We start from the raw sequence: 20,002 nt of genomic DNA, 5'->3' as shown, positions 1-20,002 counted from the left end.
CCTCCTCACACCCTTTACATCAAACATGCTGGACACAATAAACCTCGAAGCACTTGCTTTTCCACCCCTGCCACACGGCCGCCCTCTCCAACAGGCCCTTGGTTCTCAGGACAATGAAGCGGCCCTGAAAGCCGACAGCACGAACCCCGCCGTGGGGTCACTCCCAGCATTTCCCACCATTATTTTGTTACTTTCTGCTCCTTGATCCAGCATCACACAGTTCTGAGGCACATCGCCAAATGCCTTAATTCTGTCTGTAATCTGGGCTAAAGCCCTCGTCGGGGGATAAAGACCACACAAAAGGAGAAATAGAGTCCCAGGAGATGTTAAAACAAGTAAACACCTTTGTGTCAGGAGACAGAAATCGCTGATAAAGCAGATTAGCGCCTCGAGCCCTGGTGTCCCCAGATCAGAAGGCGAGCCCTGGCCGATCTTTGCAGCCAGCACGCTTCTATGATCACAGAGCTGGCGGCGTGCTGGGGCCAGCCTGTTTCCCCACAGTCACTCTCCAAAGAGCAGATTATGTAGAATAACAATTTCTTTGTGGCTGTGTAATTCCCTCCGTGACCGTGGCTGTGGGCAGCTACATTGGCCCTTGATGCCAGGGCCCTAGCAACCATTTAGAGAGGCCAACCAGCCCTAGCAATGGCCCCCCCATGCAAACCTCTCGGACAAGCTTTAACATCAAGTGCATGAATTAATCCCCCCCAACACGAATCCAGGGGTGCTGGCTTATTGGACTTTGTATTTCTCTAGGCAAGGGATCGAGGGGATTCCAGGCATCAGGCCTTTGCAACCTTCTCACAATACGTTAACCCTTGGAGGGTTACTTACAGACCAACCTAGCTGCAACTCTGCACCTGCACCTGTAGATTTGGAGGTCGAACATTCAGTCTGAGCTGAAGTAGATGTGTCCTCCAGCTTCACTACAGGGTGTGGGAGGTTTGGACATCTGAGCTCTGGCACTGCCCTGCCCCTCCAACTGCACTGATCCACTCTATCTGCCATTCTGCACAGTCAGCAGGACAGACAGACAGGCACAATGCTGTTCTCAAGGCCTCCACACAACCTGTTTGATCCTATGAGCTGTATGTGTGGACATGTATCAGAAGACACACATAAGAGGAAGCAGCTGCTCTCTCAATCATGAGCCCTTGGTCTACCTGCAAGAAGCAGAAGACAGATTCGCCAACCTGAGTCCTCTGCTTGCTGCCAGAGGAAAAGCAGGGAGCAGTTCATAGGAAATGAGCTGTTTCAGTGGCTGTGCACAGACAACTCTACCCAGCAGCACATTTGGTGAACACATGCTACCTGGCTGACACTTGTTTGTACTATTTACCCTCCATCATTTTTCCCTACTAATACACTTTTAAAATGCACAGAGAGGCACTGTGCTAAGGAAAGGTAGCAGGACACTGAACAACATCCAGAAATCTTTTATGTGCTGGAGCACCTCTTCTTCCTCTCAGGTGCCTTAAATGGATCTCCTAACATGCTCCCACCTCTGGCAAGCTCCCATTATATCCAGATTGATCCTGGCTACACAAAAGCTTGCCTCCTGTGTCCCCAGACCAGGCTTCAGTATGCAGCGCTGCAAGACAGCAGCAAATTTTAACGCCAGGCTGTTAATGTTTCCAAATGAAAAGAAAAAAAAAAAAAATCAGCATTAAACATCAAGGAACCCCGGGGAGAAACCAGAGAGTCTGGATTCCTGCTTTCCTGTGCTGTGCTGAGCACCACCCAGGTGCCTTGCTCCAGTGTTTCACCATGCCTTCACACTTCACCACAAGTGGTACCCAAGCACCTCAGCAACTGGAGTTCCTCCAATTCCCTTCCAGCCTAGACAACAGAAAAGAAAACAAACAAAATCCCCACCAGGATTAGTTTTCCTTAGTAGGCAGAAAAGCAGCAGCATAGATGCATACAAGTCATTTTGCAGTTGCAGGAAACCTTGTTTTGCTTGTTTGTTAATCAGTTCAATCCTCCTGCCCTAAGAATAGGTCAGCCAAAACAGCTTTCAGCTGGGAGGTCCAGCCCCTGCTTACAGCAGCAGCCCTTTAGCAGTTTACAGAAGCAACACATTAGTTGCTACAGTGAAAAGCTTATAACCTGACACCAGGGGAAAATCATACTGTCTTGCACACTGGGCACATAAACCAGAAAAAGCTAAGTTTTGGCATAGGTACACTAAAATAAATAAAGACGCTGAATGTGATTAATATTTCTTCCATTTTTCAGCAAATTATGTGACTCTGGGCCAGCAGTTCCAGGAACCAGGCCACCATGCTGAGCTAGCCCCATATCCTCCAAGCACGCGTAACCATGCTGAGCCTTTGCTGGGAAGGAAATGTTCTGCAACCACAGGTGTACCAGTCTCAGGATCACAAGTTAGTGCCTACAAATTCTTCAGTCTTCATTATCCCAACTACTCCCTGCCTTCAAAACCCAGTCCCCACCAGCTTCCACTTCCAAAGGGGGCAAAACCCACAGCTGTTCCCTGAAAACCCAAAAATGATCAGGATGACCTATCAAGGCGCAATAAGAAAAGCAGTAGATACACCAGCGCATCTGCAATAGTTTTCTAACAGCTCATTTGGGCAGTGGGCACCTACTCAAAGAGGCACAAAAAAAGCCCACAAAGTTGAAATAATCTACAGCCTCCCAAGCAAAAACGATCATCTGCATGATCGTAAGAATTCAGGATTTCCCAGAGACCTTGCTGACAGACAGAGCTCTGAAGAAGTCTGCAGCTCCCTACCTGCACTCTGTCCAGTTGCTTCTGGTCTTGGCCAGCTATCTTTGATGTACTTGAACTACAGTCCAAAAGCTGGGTTGAAACAATACACAGTTTTCCCCCCACCCTAAATTTTTGTCAAACCTGATTCACTAGCATTGATATTACACAAATACATAGCAAACAAGTTTAGTATTAAGCGCATTCTAGGAATCTGCTGAATTCAGAACATCTGTTGAAAACAGATATGCCTGAATTTGAGGACATAACTCATTCGCTCTGGAAACCTCATCTGTGAGCTGTGACTATCCATCAGTGAGGAGAAGCCATTGCACAGAAGTAGGCCAAAACCAAGCACTGCTCCATACGCATATTTTAGCATCAACATCGACTTCCAGCAAGCCAGCTGGGAAGCATTTACTTAAATAAATAAATAAATACTGAAAAGTGCACTGTTCTATTCAAAACAGTGGGATATTTGAATAGGGTATCAAACAGAGAAAGGAAACAAAACCCATTTAAAGACAATTATCTGGAGTGCAGCATTTGTACAACCCCTGTCATCCAATTTGGAGAGAACACCAAAACAGAAGGGAAGAGCTAAACTGCCATCTCTTCCAGGTGCTTTGCACCTGGGGCTAGGACACTCAAGGGATGCAGCAGGTTCTGCTAAGAAGAGAAAGGCTTGGTTAAGCAACATCTATAAATGTACACAGGGAGAAACAGAGCTATTTGGCAAAGCTGTTTTTCACAGAGTTATCCCACCCCAAGATTACTTCGGCACTAGGCCAAGGTTACTAATTCTCGCAGGGAGGTGTGGATAGGACTGGGGAATTCTGGGGGTGACCTCCATGTGAAATGGCTCTGAGATGCCATTATAAGTGAGTTGAAGTGATTTTCAGGAGAAATGCCTCTCTCAGCTTCCCCAACACAGCTGAAGGGCCTTGAGGCAGTAGGGGGGAATGACACCAACGATGGTTTGAGATTGTGTCGGGGGGGAAGAGACAGAAGAGGGAGTTTTGCCTTCTTTTCTTCTGCTTTCTCTGAATTGGCCCACACACGCTTTAAATGGTCCAATAAAAAGATACAATTTCTTTACCTTTCCAGCTCGGGGACCCTGTGAGTTTTTGTTGTGCGGGTTCCCGTAAGGTTAAGTTCAGAGGATAAACTGACACGCTGGGCTATGGGAAAAAGCCAGTTTCTTCAAATAAAGCCACAACGGTGCAAAAGAGACCCTGCTGGGTCTTTTATTTGGGAAAACAAACAGAAATGGCACCAAGCCCTTCTGCTTTACGGACCAATTTAACTATAAAACCAATGTTCTCCCTCTCGGGGGTGAAGAGGGTAGAGAGACAGGACATGACAATAGTCCAAAACCTTGGGGGGAGAGAAAAAAAAAGATAGGACAAAAAAAAAGTTGTCTGTCCCCTTTTCTTTCTTGTCCGTGGCTCCTTTTCTCAGCACACGTGTGTTCTTGTAAAAACGATTAGATTGCAATTTGTATAACATGGTGACCCCCAAATTCAGACATTTAACCCCTTTTCTCTGCAAAGAATGTCAAGAATGTCTTCTGTGTCTTTCTTTCCAACGGGAGGAGCAGGGGGGAATTCTCTCAAACTGTGATTTCTTGAGGGAAGAGAAAAAGAGGAAGGCAAGGAAAAGAAGCAGGGAATTCTCAAAGCCTCTCGCCTTTCGCCCCACTTGTGTGGGAACAGGAGGCTGTATTGCTCCCTTTCTGGACTGAGCTCTGCAGGTCTCCTTTAGTGGGGAGACAAAAAAATGGAGAGTCCAAATCAAAACAAAGCCATCTGTTTAAATGAGCTACCACTAGCCAGTGGCAGAGGGGGTTCCTCATTCACTCCTTCCCATTCTTCTCTCTTGCCTCTGTTGATTCTTTCTCAACCCAGGGAAAAATAAAGATTGCTTTTGCTTTGGCTCAGAGGGATGAAACTGATTGATGCATTTGGAGCGTCCAGCCCCCACCCGCGCTCTCCAATTGTTCAGGGCCTTGTAAAGTTGTCATAAATACGCCTGAACAGGAGTGCAAAGGCCACAGCATGCCCTGGACATGTAACATCCAAAGGGCAGGAGCTGGCCTCACGCTCAACCGCAGTGCGAGAGAATCGCAACTGCAGCGGGGAGAAAAGGATCTCAGATAAATACCTGTATGGTCTTCCTCTTACAAGTGTTTTACTTCTGGGTTAAGATGCACCAGAGTCCTCTTAACAAAAGGAAGGCAGAGAAAGTCCAGCTTACATGACAAAAGGTTGAGAAAAATGATGTTAAAAAGTAAAAAGAAAATCAATGAAGAACCACAAGGCCCAAAACTGATTTGAGACTGCATGCATACCACAGAAAATACATTGCACAAGCAGATCAGACAGAAGCTATTAATTATAAACCAAGAGACAGTGCTCTGACCACAAAACTGCTAAGAGGAGCACTCATCCAGGAGAGAGCTACTTAAGAGGCACCCTATAGCAGTGAGCCTCCTCCAGCACTGGCTCAAGTAGCTGGCTGTTGGAGGCGTCCTGCCTCCAACAAGGTCTGAGATCTCAGGGCAAGGAAAACTAATCCCACAGTTTAGAGCTGCAGAACTGGGGTAGGAATTTCAATGCGGCCTTGTCAAAGGATTAATTCATGCCTGAAGGCAAGAGGACAGTGTGCCTCTAGTCTTGCTTCTCAAGTCACAAGCGTGAGCAGTTCCCAAGGAGAGGGACCTGCTCTTCCTTTGCCTAGATCTACAATTGAGCTCCCCATTCTGCTGACCTTACTGCAGAGGGAATGGTTCTGAGCACCAAATTAGAAACATGATAATCATTGTGCAAAACTAAATTAATATGAGCAGATCAAGAATGGGTGTGCTTGAAGACTAAAATGTCCCTATGATAGACTTCAGACTGTCACATCACAAACCCCTTTCCCTTGAATTTCAGGAAGGCACAACACTTCTGTTCCCACTTAACAACGTACACATTAATGGGAATACTCAAAACCAATGCTTCAAAAAGAGTAAACAAAGTCATGTGTGGAGGGGAAGAGGAAACAACACAGCAATAAATAAGCAGGATTGCCCCAGAAAAAGAGAATAAGAAGCTATCTGAGGAAGGGCAGTTACCTGTGGATCATCCCATTGCTGAGAGGAGGCAGTCAAAGGTTCACATTTGCTTTCACTTATCTGAGGCAAGCACAGCTCAGAAAGCAGTTTAGCTCACTGTTGGACAAGTTTTGAATCACTTACTGTGATTTAAGGACTTTGTTCAGCCAAGACAGAGATACTGAGAAAGAAATTCAAGCCTAAAAAGAATGTGGTGCCTTTTTCACACAAAGCCTGGAATGTTTTCACCAAGGAAGATGACTAGTGTGATAAATTCATAGAAAAGCATGGCAAGAGAAGGGATTCTTCATCTACAGTGTGATACTGTCATTCTTCTGTCCCCCAAATCCTGTGAATCTATTATAAGTGCCAGAATATTTCCTACCACTCATCTTTCCTGGTCCCACTGAGATATCCATCCTCTACTCTGTGACTAAATAAATCCAGTTTTAATGCCTGGATGAAGCAGACTCCCCACCCTTTTTGGAGACAGTTACCTTTCCTTTTGATTTAGGAACTTCAGTTCTGAGTCTGTTCGCTCCCCTTCACCCAAACCTGTCACTGAATTGGAATCATAGAACACTCTGAGCTGGAAGTGACCCACAAGGATCATCGAGTCCAATTCCTGGCTCCACACAGGACCACCCAAAATCCAAGTCCTATGAGCACACTGTTCAAACACTTCTTGAACACCAGCAGCTCAGTGCTGTGACCATTGCTCTGGGGAGCCTGCTCCAGCCCCACCACCCTCTGGTACAGAACCTTATCCTAATTCTCAATTTGACCCTCCCCTGATGCAGCTCCATGCCATTTCCAGAGAGTGGATGTCACTAGAGAGCAGAGATCAGCGCTGCTCCTCTGCTCCCCTGTGAGGAGCTGTAGAGGGTCTCAAACTTGTTTAAACCTTGAAGTCAAAAGCTCTGAAGAGAGCACTCTTCAACAGAACTCACTTTAGAACATGACACTTGTACATTTTAGACCAAACTTCTATAAAAAAAAGCTTCTGATAAAACATTTAGCACATTTTATAACCAAGAGCTACTTCTGCAGATCTTCATTTCATTTACTTCCACGCGTAGAAAATCTGAGTATGATAAGACACAAAGACAAGAAGGATTGGATTTAAACAGGAAAGCACCAGCAGCAATCAGATTCTACCATTAGTCCCCAAACAGCTTACAAACCTCGTATAGCAGTCAGCTCTTAAGCCCACCAAGTACAAAATGAAGCCAGGACCAAAGTCTGCTTTGGGTCCACATTTGCAGGACCTAGCACTTATGGTGCACAGCGCACAACCAGCGCTACATAGCAGGCAGCTGTCACATTACACTTGCTGCTTAAGAGCAGCACAGGGAGCAAAAGCTTTAAAGCTCTCCCTCCTTGTTGACAGCTGTGCTCAGGTTCCTTCACTCAATTGGTTTAAGAGCCGCCAAAGTGGATGCAGATCAACATACACTGAGATTTGAGAGACAGCAACTAATTCTTGCTCACCCTGCTTCACAGACAGATGCAACCTAGCAAGGGTCCCATGGAAACACATACCAGAGATCAAGCAGCAGCAAGCTCACACAAACTTCAGCCAGCTGCTTATGCTGTAATGCTGTCTCTTACAGGGAAAGACCACAATGCAATAGCATGAGAGGCAAATGTGGATTACCAGCCTGCTCAGCAGCCCACCCCTCTGCTGAGGGCACCAGCCACACACCTGAATCTCCCTTCTTCTCCACTCCCAAGCCACTTTCAGGAATCCTCTACTCCCACCACCCCAAAACATGCAGACATCAAAGGCACCTGCCTTGAACACCTGAAGATCAGGGGAGCCTGACGGTCAAGAAATGAAACACTGTATCTTCCCTTTCCACCACTCTCTGCCTTTTTCTCCCCATCCCTTTGAAAAAGGTGGCAGAGATAAATGGAGAACAAAGAAACAAGAAAAAGCCACAGCTCTGGCCCACACCCTGCCTATTACTTAAGGGGGAAGGAACTCTTCCGAAAGAGGAGGAAAAAAATGTGCTCAGACACAATGGCTCAAAAGGCCAGGCAGCAAACCGGGCCACTTTGTACTGCTAACAAGGGAAACCTAATTACAGGAAGAGGGCAAAGAGGGACAGATAAAAGGGATACAAAATTTCAACATCTGTTGCCATAAAGGGACAAGAAGTGGGGAAACGCAAAGTGTCAGTTTGGTGTCAGTGACGGCGTAAAGCCACTTTCAAAGGGCTCAGGAGAGGGAGAAAAACTGAACGAGAAATTAGAGGGCTCTTAAAAAAAAAAAAAAAGAAGAAGAAGAAAAACACACCCGAAAAACAAGAAACAACTCTAGCAAAAATGCTTTCAAAAGAGGGGAGGAGATGGACAAAGAGTGGATATTTAAACGGTAGAGGAGGTTTGCAGGGCACAGTTAACATTGTCTGAGTTTACACAAAGGCTCTCCTGCCCTGTGCCTGTCACACTGTGTCACAGGAAAGGATGAGGTAGGATTTGTGCATTCCAAGTGTTTACAGCATGAGTGCTGCCATACTGCAACACTGGTCCATTTCAAACATCATTAGCATAACAGCTCCAAGAGCTGCTGCAAAGTGACATCCAGGGTACCCTGCCTCGCAGAGGAGCATCTCTGAGGAAGGGGCACCTGTCTCTCTGCACGTAAAGACATGCACACAACCATGACACACTGGGGAGCAACAGCACACTGCAGGCAAAGGACAAATGCTGACTTTGGGCTGTTTCCAGAAGTGTCACCCTTATCTCCCAGGCAGTTAGGTTAGACTCCCAAAGGAGATTAGAGGTGGCAAGAGGAACAGAATCTGAAGAAAATTTCTTTCTCTCTTGCTTGCCATTATTGATCTCTCTTATGCTAAGCCACATGCTAGCACTGGCAGATGAGACAGAAAGGTCTGGGAAGAGAAAGGCAGGTGCACTTTCATTGGAAGCAGGGATGCATGATCAGAGAGGCAGCTGCCCCCACATCCCTCACTGGTGCAGAAAGGCAAGGGAGCTTGCAAGAAGCCCAGAAGTCAACAAGACCTGATACTTGCAAGGACACAGGCTGGCATCCAGTGGCCTATATTACTAATAGTTCTCCTTTCCTGTACAGACCTCTAATCATCTAGGTTATTCACAGCCCCCTCAACAAACACACCTTGATCCTGAGTAGCAATAAGTGCACAGCAGTTTCCCCACATCTAAAAGCGATCAGGTGGCACAATGTAGCATCTGTGAGATATGTCCTCCAGAGGTGTAGCTAGTCAGCTTCAAAAGCAAAAGAAAAAAAATCCTTATTACAGGAGAAAGGGCCAGGTGTAGCAGCAGCTGGAATTTCAGCCATCAGAGACAGTCTTGGCATTACGCGGTCATTCCCCTGCTTCAGACTCCCTTTGACAATTGCTTGTTGCTGCCTGTTCCAGCTTTGATCCAACGCCATCATAAGCAGAGTTAGAAATGAAAGACAGTTGTGGGGGTGGGATGCAGCAAGAAGCATTTCCTTTCCCCCACGAAAAATTTCTTTGCCTCTAAACCCAACCAACCTTTCTCAGTGCCCAGAACACGTTTCCAGGTGAAGACATTAACCCTTTTCTCTCAGAGGGGCCCCAGGGTCAGGGAATAGCGAAGGTCATAAATACGAAAATACACCATGACCAACAGCTACAAGCACCAGCCAAGGACTTATCTGGCCTGGAACTAAGAAGATCAGTACACAAAAGGTTATTTAAGCTTTAAATCCTTTTGTAGCATGTTCTATCTCTCAGCAGCTGGAGAAAAAGACCACCTACCCAAGGGAAGAGAATACCACAGACATTGCACACACCGCCATGCACCAGGTAAATAAACTGAGTGAGGCCTTGAACAGCACCAAATACCAACATTAAGGATCCTGCAGTTTTAAAGAATGTATCTTAAGCATCACTCTCCCCTGCATCATTGCATCATTTTTTGATAGAGAAGTTGCCTCAATTCTGCTCATAGCAATACGTCCTTGCCACGTTCAGCCTCAGGTCAGACTCTGCAGGTCAGACTCTGCCCCTTCACGATCATAAGGAAAACTAGGAGGCAGAGTCTGGCTTCAGCTGCATGACATTAACTGGACACACTGGACACAGGAGGAGTCCTTCAGTCCTGGGTAGCTCAAAGATCTTGAGTTTCCACATCATACTCCCAGTTCAGGAGTGTTCAGCAGGAAGACAACATGCACAAACCCCAAGGGAAGAAATCAGCACTTCCCTCCAACATGGTTGCTAGCAACCACTGGAAGCTTTAATAAACAGTCTAAAGCTTTCCTGGGAAGAAGAGTTTATGGAGAAGTCAAGATCTTCAAGGACAACTCCATATTCTTTCATTATGAATGATCACATCAAGCTTCACATGGCAGTTTCCCAGCAGTACTCCTCACCCAGCCTCCTGCCCTGCACGTGCTGACGAGACTTCCAGCTCACACGCAGATCCCCAGGGTGGAAAAGCCCCAGTGGCATGGTGCATTCCAGCTGTGACAGGCGAACAGGGAAGAATAAGTTTGACACTGCAGCCATTGCAACAGAGGCCCAGTGGCCTAGATTGCCTTGGCTTTTTTATTTGCCTGTCACTCAGGCTTTGACATTATTGAAAGATCAAACTCCGTTGTGCCTGTTCATTACCTTAATCCTATTTTCTACACAGCTTTATTATCTCTTCAGGCTTCCTTGGGAAAGCCTGTCAAAGAGGCTGGGGCAGGGGGAGAGGGTTGCCAACCTCTTCACTCCTGTCAGATGCCTCTATTGAAGAATCATCAGCAAATTTGATGGGCAGGGGTATCAGCGCAGCCTGTATCCTTCTGGAGCACACCAAGGGCACCACTGGATTAGGTAACCAAGAAACATTTGCCACTGCTAAAACACTAGGGCCCACTCTAGCCCAGCCTTTGCAGGATGCATCTTCTGCCAACTCTTCACTTTTATTACCTCAGAGGAAAGGAAACAAAGTGTTTTATATTTACATTTGATGTAGTTGACTCAGACAATCTAAATTACCTAAGCTATAGGTTAGCGGACAATTGTCCTCAGACCAGCTCTGAATCCACACCAATCTCCTTCTACCCTCCTTTTCCCAAACACAGCCCTGGTGACAACCCTTGGGCCCCTTCTGTCATTGTTCCCCTCCCAGACCTCGCCAGCTCTCCTCAATCCTGACAGCACTGCCTTGATAATCTGTGCTGTGCCACTCCTACACAGAGCATACCAGTTCTGGAAAGCTGAGCTGCCGTTCAATAATCCTGCCAAATATTTGCTATCTGTCCATCATTGCACAAGGACCCTCAGGCTAAGAGTTTCAAATTTGTCAGCAGTTGAGTCTCACGTCAGGATTTGAGCCCAACATTTCCCAGTCATTAAGGTCAGCACCTTTACCAGACAGGAACTACTCAGTGGCCCCAAATCAGAGGCCACAGCAATTAACCTCCAATGCTTATTAAGACAGAGAGAAGACAACATGCCTAAGTCACTTCAGTAGATAACCTGTCGCCACCCTCACCTCCCTGAGTTGCCAGAAACACCAGCCAGGAAAAGATGGCTGTAGAGCCTGCATTCACATTTGGCTTCTCAACATCGTGGACAAGTTTGCAAATGGAAGGACACAGGATCACTTCTCTCCCCTCCGGCTTGAACTGATGCATCAACTGAGATGGATGCAAAGGAAGGTGTAATGGGAATGTTCTGACTGTACTTGGATCATGAGAAGAAACCAGATAAAACAAGAGCAGCTTCACTGGATATCAAGGATTACTGTGCCATAAATTGGAGAGAAACGTGGAGCTGCACCATACTGAACCAAAATCACTCCAACACACACCTTTCTACACCCTGCCCTCACATCTCATATTTCATAGAATCATAGAACCCTTAGATTTGGAAAGGACCTTTAAGGGTCATCTAGTCCAACTCCCCTTCAATGAACAGGGACATTCACAGCTTGATCAGGTTGTTCAGTATTTTGTCCAGCCTGGCCTTGAATGTCTATTTAAACATCTCTTGCCCATACACACCAAAGGAATGATCCTATGCCATCTTTAGCCTTCCATTTCCTATTGCCAAGTCCTTCCCCATTACCTATATGCCCACTCACCTCTCGAAGTCCCAGATTCTCAGAGGTGACGTGTGTCCGCAGCAGGCCGTTCCTGTCACAAATGAGCTGTTTAAAAACAAGCAAACAGAAACAATTACCAATCCTTAAGTTATGAAGAAAGTGTGAGCAAGATGGAGAAAATGGGCTACAAGGCACACTTTGAATTTTGGCTAGAGACTGTTTCAGCATGTTCCACTGCACTTCACAAGGGCAGGTTGCAGAAGAGGGAGAGGTGCTCTGAAGCTGTCAGTGTAGCTGGACTGAGCTTCCCAGCTGAAGCAGGTCAAAACTGCAGAGAACTGGCAGGACATAAAGATGTATTTGCATGTGTGGATGGAAAGCCTAAACCAGGAGCAGCTGTAAATTGCAATGACATTTTCAAAACAGCACATACTTGGGACATTTCATATACAGTCAGGGCTATAAGCTGCAGAAAAACTTCATGGAAAATTCCCCATTACTTTTCAATTCATGTCTTGTGCCTGTGCGTTGGCAGCTTCCCAGCACAATCATGAATTGGCTGCAGCATCACAGACCTAACAAACCACAGAATAGAGGTCTCCAGTCCAGCGTCTGCTCAAAGTGAGGCCAATTTCAAAGCTGGATCAGGATGCCCTCTCTAGTACTCAACACTGTCTGCTAGAGGCAGCAATATTCAGCTTAGTTCGCACCTTTTAGCAAGGTCCGTTACAAAGTCCTCTTTGGGTGATGCCACGTCCCTGCTGCATATGCTGAGTCCAGAGATTGGCTAACAGTCACTGGCTTCAAATTAACTGATAAGAGAGGATCAAATCTCCAAACTCAAGCAGCAGAAACATGGGTGCTACAGCTATCCACATCACACTGCTTGTTTTGTGCCAGCTTCCAATACTCAGCGTAAAGAAGAGAAACAGACTCATCAAAGATTCCTAAGTAATCTATTAATGATCTCTCACAAAGCCATATTTACTACAGCTGCTGAGAATAAAATTGTCAAAACTATGTTTAAGTCACTGCAACGAGGATAGTACAAATGCAGGAAGTGCAGCCTGCTTTCAAAAAATGCCAACTTGCTGCTTTGCCTAAACATGACACTGAGGATGACAGCTCAAAGAAGAAAGCAAAATAAGAAAATAAATATATAATGTCTGCAAAAACAGCAGTTCTAAAACATTTCATTGATTCTTCCTTTGGAAATCAAAAGGTGCCTCCAAGACTAATGTAGCAGGAATGGATTCTTCCACAGACCATGACCTCTGTGAGAAGCACTCCTACCAGCACTACATGGCATCCAGCAGCAAACACGCACTCAACTTGATCAAAGCCAGAGTAGAGCCATGTGAAAGAAGGGCAAGAACTCAGTACTATTTCTACTTCCAGCTCCATGTTTTAGCTGAGCAATTGCTTTCTCCAAGTCATAGAATCAATAAGATTGGAAAAGACTCTTAAATCATCTAGTCAACCCACCATCACCAAGCCCATTAAACCATGTCCCTCAGAGCCCTATCTCCTCATTCCTTGATCACAGAATCACAGGGTTGGAAGGGACCTCTAGGATCACGAATCTCCAACCCCCCTGCCACGTGCAGGGCCACCAACCTCCCCATGTAATACTAGACCAGGCTGCCCAGGGCCCATCTAATCTGACCTTGAACACCTCCAGGGACGGGGCATCCACAACCTCTCTGGGCAGCCTGTTCCAGCACCTCACCACTCGCTCTGTAAAGAACTTCCCCCTGACATCCAACCTAAATCTTCCCTCCCTCAACTTAAAACCATTTCCCCTTGTCCTGCAGTTATCTACCCTTTCAAAGAGTTGATTCCCCTCCTGTTTGTAGGCTCCCTTTAGGTACTGAAAGGCTGCAATGAGGTCACCCCGCAGCCTTCTTTTCTCCAGGCTGAACAAGCCCAGCTCCCTCAGCCTGTCTTCGTAGGGGAGGTGCTCCAGTCCCCTGATCATCTTTGTCACCTCAGGGATGGTGGCTCCACCACCTCCGTGGGCAGCCTGTTCCAAAGTGTAAACAATTCTTTCTTAAAATAAGTCTTTCCTAATATCCAACCTGAAATCATGAGGCTGAAGCAGCACTGCCAAGCATGTTAAGCAGAAGAGGCAGACAGCTATCACCTGCAGCATTCTGCATTTGGAAACAGGGTTTCTGCTCAATATCTACCTTCCCTCCACCAAGAATGAGATATTCCCCGATTGCAAACATCTCCTGTCTCAGAGGAAACAAGCCAAAAAGACTCACTCTGACAGCTCACGAGCCATACCCCATGTCTGGAAAGCAGCACTTATGTCAGGGAGTCCCTCATCTACAAAGCTAGGTGTTGGATTCTGTCCCTCCCTTCCCAAGCATAATCCATTAATAACTACTAAAGCCAATTACCGTGGTTAGAAACATAATAGCAGTCAGGGAGTCAGTCAAGCAGGCAATTGGGTGCTTAAGATTTTTCTTTCGGGGGACAAACTGACTTTGTCCCAGCAGAGAACGCCCTCACGTGGGAGACAGACCCCTTTGTGCAGAAGGTATGCAGCAAGGCTTTGATGGTAGTCACAGGTCTAAATTAGCATGGAGGCACACCAACAGGGAGAAAAAGGTGGGAGGAACGGCAAGGTCTAATCCCTGCTCATGCTGTCAGTCCTGGACTTCAGCTTTCCCTCCTCAGTTCTTACCCTCAACCCCCACCCAAAAAAATAGTATTAGATGAAGAGATTTCTCTTCAGCATCACATACAGGCCTCAGGGCCACAAACAAGTCTCTTCTGGGTAAAGCTGCCTCCATTTAGTCAACAAGAATTTTGTCTCATACTTCAGCAGGATCAGGTTTGCAGGCCTTATCTTTAACAGGCTGGAGCCCATTAGCAAGCAAAGATAAGACTTCTCCCAGAAGTGCTGGGCATCTTCACTGCCAGGATTAGAGAGCAGCATTCACAAGACTTGCACAAAGAAGCAGTGCAAACGGGTAACTGACAAAGCCTTGGAGCAAATGGAACTGGAAAGCTGCATCCCCAGGTATGATACAGGGCCTCTCACCTTGAGTCTGGTCTGCAGTTTCAGACATCCCAAAACAGGAGCCTCATAGAGGTGACAGCTTGACACCAAGCAGAAAGGCAACACAAGCATGATTTGGTAGGTCTGAAATAATATGCAAATTGGAGCTATGGGTGTTCAAAGCCTCTGAATACAGAGCTTAAACCTACCACCAGGTTTGCTTCCTTCAGTTTACCTTTAGCAAGGCTTTTTGTCTTAGGAAGAACACAGCATGCAGCAGAAACCTGTGAACTAGAAAGTCCAACCTCTTGACAACTGGTCTGGTCAGCTGCCCAAGACAAATAACTCAAACTGAGTTGCTGAAAAACTGGTATACAAGAAAAACAGCTGAAGACTTACAAGCTTAGTAAATGTCATTTATTTTGCCCTACAGTGCTTTTGAGAGTCAGAGACTGAAGAGAGACTAGACTGGAAGAAGAAAACAGAAGATAACCTACATGTGTTACCACATGGATGATCCGTGTCTCAGGTACATTACTGGTGTATGCAGACACTGACTAGATACATCCACCCACTACATAAAAACTGCTGTGTTCAAGATCCAGATGGGCTACGAGATGCAGAGACTCCTTCCCCACTATGCTTTCCTCTGTCTTGTGAAAACTGTTGTGTACCATGACTACAGCCTCCCTCCAACCCTCTAATGGAAAAATACACAACGTAGTAGGACTTCAATCTCTTCTACCAGATAAACAGCAATAGATTGAGAGATGATGACCTCAGCCTATGCCAGGGAAGGTTCAGGCTGGATATTAGAAAAAATTCCTTCTCCAAGCATTGGCACAGGCTGCCCAGGAAGGTGGTTTAGTCACTGTCCCTGGAGGTATTCAAGAAACGTGTCGATGTGGCACTTAGGGATATGGTTTAGTAGGCATGGTGGTGATGGGTTGACAGTTGGACTTGATGATCTTAAAGGTCATTTCCAACCCTAATGATTCTGTGACTTCCACAGCAGCATGCACTGTTTTCATAGGGATTCCTCAGTAGCTAAAACCAGGAAAGCCAATATAGTAGTACAGTTATGACAATCCCACGCCTGCCCCTAAAATACTAGCTCCATCTCACTTACAGCATCCCTCTTTACCCCACGCTGGAGAGATGCACTACCAGATGTGGTTGAACCAGTGGGAAAGAGGTAGATGTACATCAGTCTTTTTTAAAAGATGCTGTTTGTTGTAAGGCTTGGAAATAGTCTCACATCCCAAGTAAAGCCTTCGCACTGAACCCAATCTTCAGAGAAAGCCTGAGCTGAGAATCCTGTAACGCAAAGTCAATGAAGGAACTTGGGTAAAAAAGGTCTTTTCCATCCTCTTCTCAACTCCCAGCATGCCCAAGGTTTGCACCCTTTCCCTGTACTGTAAACAGATTGTTTCCCAAGTCCTATTCTGCTGTTCGGAGATTTTGAACCCAGAATCTGCCTGACGCGTGCAAGAGCCTGTTCCTTTCTCCTTGCATGCTCCCCCACCCTCTGGAATTGGTCATCGTTGTTCCATTTTGGAGACTATTATATACAGAGACTCATCGGACCGGGAAACAAAGAAGTTATTACTTGACAGAGCCCTGCAGCTGGGAATGTAGAAGGCGGGGGGGAGTGGTGGGGGAGCACTGAGGGAGATGGGATGGGGGGACTAGCAGTAGCACTAAGAAAAGGACCAACAGAAAGGACTGCTCAGAGATGGGAAACGTCCTTTTGAAAAAGTCTCAAGTTGGATGAGAAAAGAAGGAGAAGAGAAAGGAAGTCCAAAATGGAGAATGGAACAGAGGAGAGAAAGCAGTTGGTGCTGCTGGTGCCGCAGGTTAAACACACGGGTCTGTGGGTTTGTGTAGCCTTTGATTCAGCACTGACACGCTTTGGCAAGGGAGGCCACCAGAGCTGTCAAATCCTTCACCAACGTGCCCATCAATTGTATTCAGCTCTCCCCGACCCGCACTGGCATTTTAATTACTGTTGGGTAAACTAATTTGTACAAATGAAGGCAACTCTGCCTAATAGAATATGCAAGCTCTCTGACCTCTGACAGGCGATGACACAAGATACAAAGGAGGCAGAGGAAGGCTTTTTATCAGAGCCTTATTACTCTCTATTACTCCAATTAGTTAAGCTCCAGTGCTCCTAATTGGGGGAAAAAATTGCAATTAAATCAATTTTTGATGGGCTGAAAGTGGGTTACCGAACCGCCCTGCCTGTGAAACACTGATATTATAGCAGCAAAGGTCAAAGTCTTTGTCGGCACCTGTGGGGCCCCCACCTCCCCTCTCTAAGCCCCTCTGTGCCCCCCCAACACACGCACGCAGCTCGCTAAGGCGAATCATTAGAACATGTCATGTCTTATCGCAGTCGCCAGCATCCTGCTAACCTCATCAGTTGACATCATTAAGGAAGGTAACTCCTCCAGCATGAATACAGTGCTAAGGTCACACAAACTTGATGGAGCCCCTGCTGAAGAGCTCAGGAGGCTGCAGAACAGATGTAACAGTAACAACGTTCTCAAGGGGAGAGAAGGGGGTATAAAACCGCACGGTGAATTTCAGCACCTCCAACACTAGGCTTTTCTGACAGAGCAGATGAACACAACAGGAGAGAGAGACAGAAACAGTACGTGAAGCTGGTGCTTCTTCCCCAGAAGCATTTCACTTGAAGAAAAAGTGCAGCATCAGTTTTTATGAGCAAATGTACAAAAAGTCCCATGCACCCTTCACTGAGGCAACACTAGATGAAGCCAAGATTGGTTGTGCACACATTCCTGGTGCTGCCCCTTCACACCCAATGGTATATACTTATGCCCCACATAAGTTCCACTAGCTACTTCATCCCTCTTGCATGATAAGAAAATTGAACCAAGCAGAAGTCAGTCAGGACAGCTGGATTATGTGCTGGCAGCTCAGTAACAGTAAACTAAAAAAAAAAAACTTGGCAGGAAGGGCAGTCACACCGAAAGTCTGACCATTACTAACAGGCCAAAATAATGACTTTGCAGAACAGCAAGTGTGGGGAGTTGAAGTCTATTTAGAAGAAGATGGGACTGAAAAGGCTAAAGAGGCTGGTGACACTTAACTGTACAAAACCTGAAATAGCAAGCGCAAGTTGCATTCAGTTTCCCTGCAATATCACTCAGGCTTTTGGCTCTAGACTAATTCTTTCCATGCTCCTCAGTCCTTAAGAGCCTTGCTGTCCTTCTTGTCCCAAGTACCATACTCCTGCTGCATTCTGCCATGCAGTGCTCCAGATCCAGACCTTCAGTGCAAGGAAAAGAACACAAGATGCATCACACCAACTTGAACGTTTCCTATCTGCATTTCTGGCTGCTTTTCTGGGCTCAAGGGTATCCACCCTTTACCTTGCCAAAGTCTAGTTTCAGGAGTCTGCTTGTGATAATCTGCTCAGGTTCCTGCACTGCTAATCCAAACTTGTCATAAAAAGAACTTCTGGGGTGCTCTAGAGCTGAGCCCTTACATTTGGGCTCAAGTGCTTGCATACATGTAAAATATTCCTGTATTTCAACTCAATAACAGGACTGAGTTCACCTGAGCAACAGAGACCCACAGCTGCATAAGCCTCACCTTTGTTCAGCACTGAATAATGTTGCCAAAGAGAACCTGCAGCTGGAGGCAAATGACCAGACTTGTTCCACAAACAGACTAGAAAGTGTTGGCATGTTTGCTGTTGCTTCCTTCAGCCTCGTGTGCATGCCATAGTGTGTCCCAAGGCATCAGCCAGCTCAGGGTTGAACTCTGTTCCAGATATGCATCGTAAATAGCACACAGAGAAGCTACAGAAGAACTCTGCCTAGTCCTCATGGATACCCCACCAGGGTCTCAGCACAGAAAGAAAAGAAAATGTGTAAATATGACTACATGAACACCTCAATGTTTGAAATAGGAATTGCTGTGTTCTGGCAAGAAGACCAGTGACACAGGCACCAGCAGACAGGCCAATAACTCATTTACATGTTGCCTTGAGCCCCAAGTGGACAACTGGAAAGCGGTCCCCAGAAAGAAGGCATTTGCATTTTGTACTGAAGGGCACTGTAAAGAAGCTGGGCTGAAACAGAGAAGGCTCACATTTGAGGCAGAACTCCAGCACATTTAAGAGAAGAAACGCTCACGTCATTGTCTCCCACATCATTTACTGTATATCTCAGAGCAGAGAGAAGGGTCAGCTCCAGCCCTCTCTCTTGGCTTCTACCTTCATGTCTTCCTCTAGACTTCAGAGCCGTGCAGGCTGGAGGATATAATAAGCCTTTTGTATCTCCAAAGACCCAATTCCCAGCACAGCAGAAGAATTTGCCTCTACTCCAGCAAGTTGATTATTAGCTGGTACCCAACCTGGACACCTCCACCCTGCAGTCAGTGCTTTTCAGTCTTTATACCTTTGCAGGCGTAAAATACTTACTAGCATGGTATGTCCAATACTGTTCAATTACCCTTCCTCCTTCCCCATACTCAGGGTTTACCGGGCATGGAGCGGTTGGTCTGTGCACAGTTTTCTGTATGAGAACTTCCTGCATTCTCAAACTCAACTTAATCCTCAATCAATGCTCAAATTTTTACAGTCATCACAGAGAGGGGGAAAAAAAAAAAGAAAAAATAGAGATTCCTTAACTAAAGAATCTAACTTACAGAAGACTCACTTCAGCTTATCACCAACAAAACCTTACAGGGCATTTTTACTTCTCAGAAGTCAAAACTTTAGAAAGGCAAAGAAAGGTGCTACTAAGGTTACATTCACACTTTGAGGAGTTCATGGTGAAATAACCACAACTGGTATCTGGAGAACTGTGTGCTTCTCCCTCCAACACCACTTAGTCATCTGCAGCAACCTCTTCCCACACTCTACTCTTGTCCTCCTCCTTGGAGCAGCCAGTCAGAACTTGCAGAATACACAATATTGTCGCTAGGTACCCACCACATAGCAGGCCCTACCCTCGACTACAGCACATGCCATTAGCAGTACAGCACAAAGGAAGTGCAAGGCAACTTCATAAGGTCTCCATCTTTGCTCAGCACATTGGTTTTTTTGACCCAATTGAATATGGTCCCTGTATGA

The 20,002-nt window shown here is 46.1% G+C and overlaps 1 protein-coding gene across 1 annotated transcript in view; it reads right to left on the bottom strand.

Moving 5' to 3' along the window:
• FBXW4 (F-box and WD repeat domain containing 4) overlaps positions 1-20,002 on the bottom strand; it is a gene marked incomplete at both ends in the record, with an annotated part of 59,079 nt that overhangs the window by 1,787 nt on the left and 37,290 nt on the right. The window contains 1 exon segment of the mRNA XM_079535380.1: positions 11,925-11,990. Within this exon segment, the coding sequence (XP_079391506.1) occupies positions 11,925-11,990 (66 nt within the window).

The sequence above is a fragment of the Tetrao urogallus genome (assembly GCF_951394365.1).
Source record: "Tetrao urogallus genome assembly, chromosome: 5".
NCBI lineage: Eukaryota > Metazoa > Chordata > Aves > Galliformes > Phasianidae > Tetrao > Tetrao urogallus.
The sequence above is the reverse complement of the archived record's forward strand: the minus strand, read 5'-3'. Positions and strand labels throughout refer to the sequence as shown.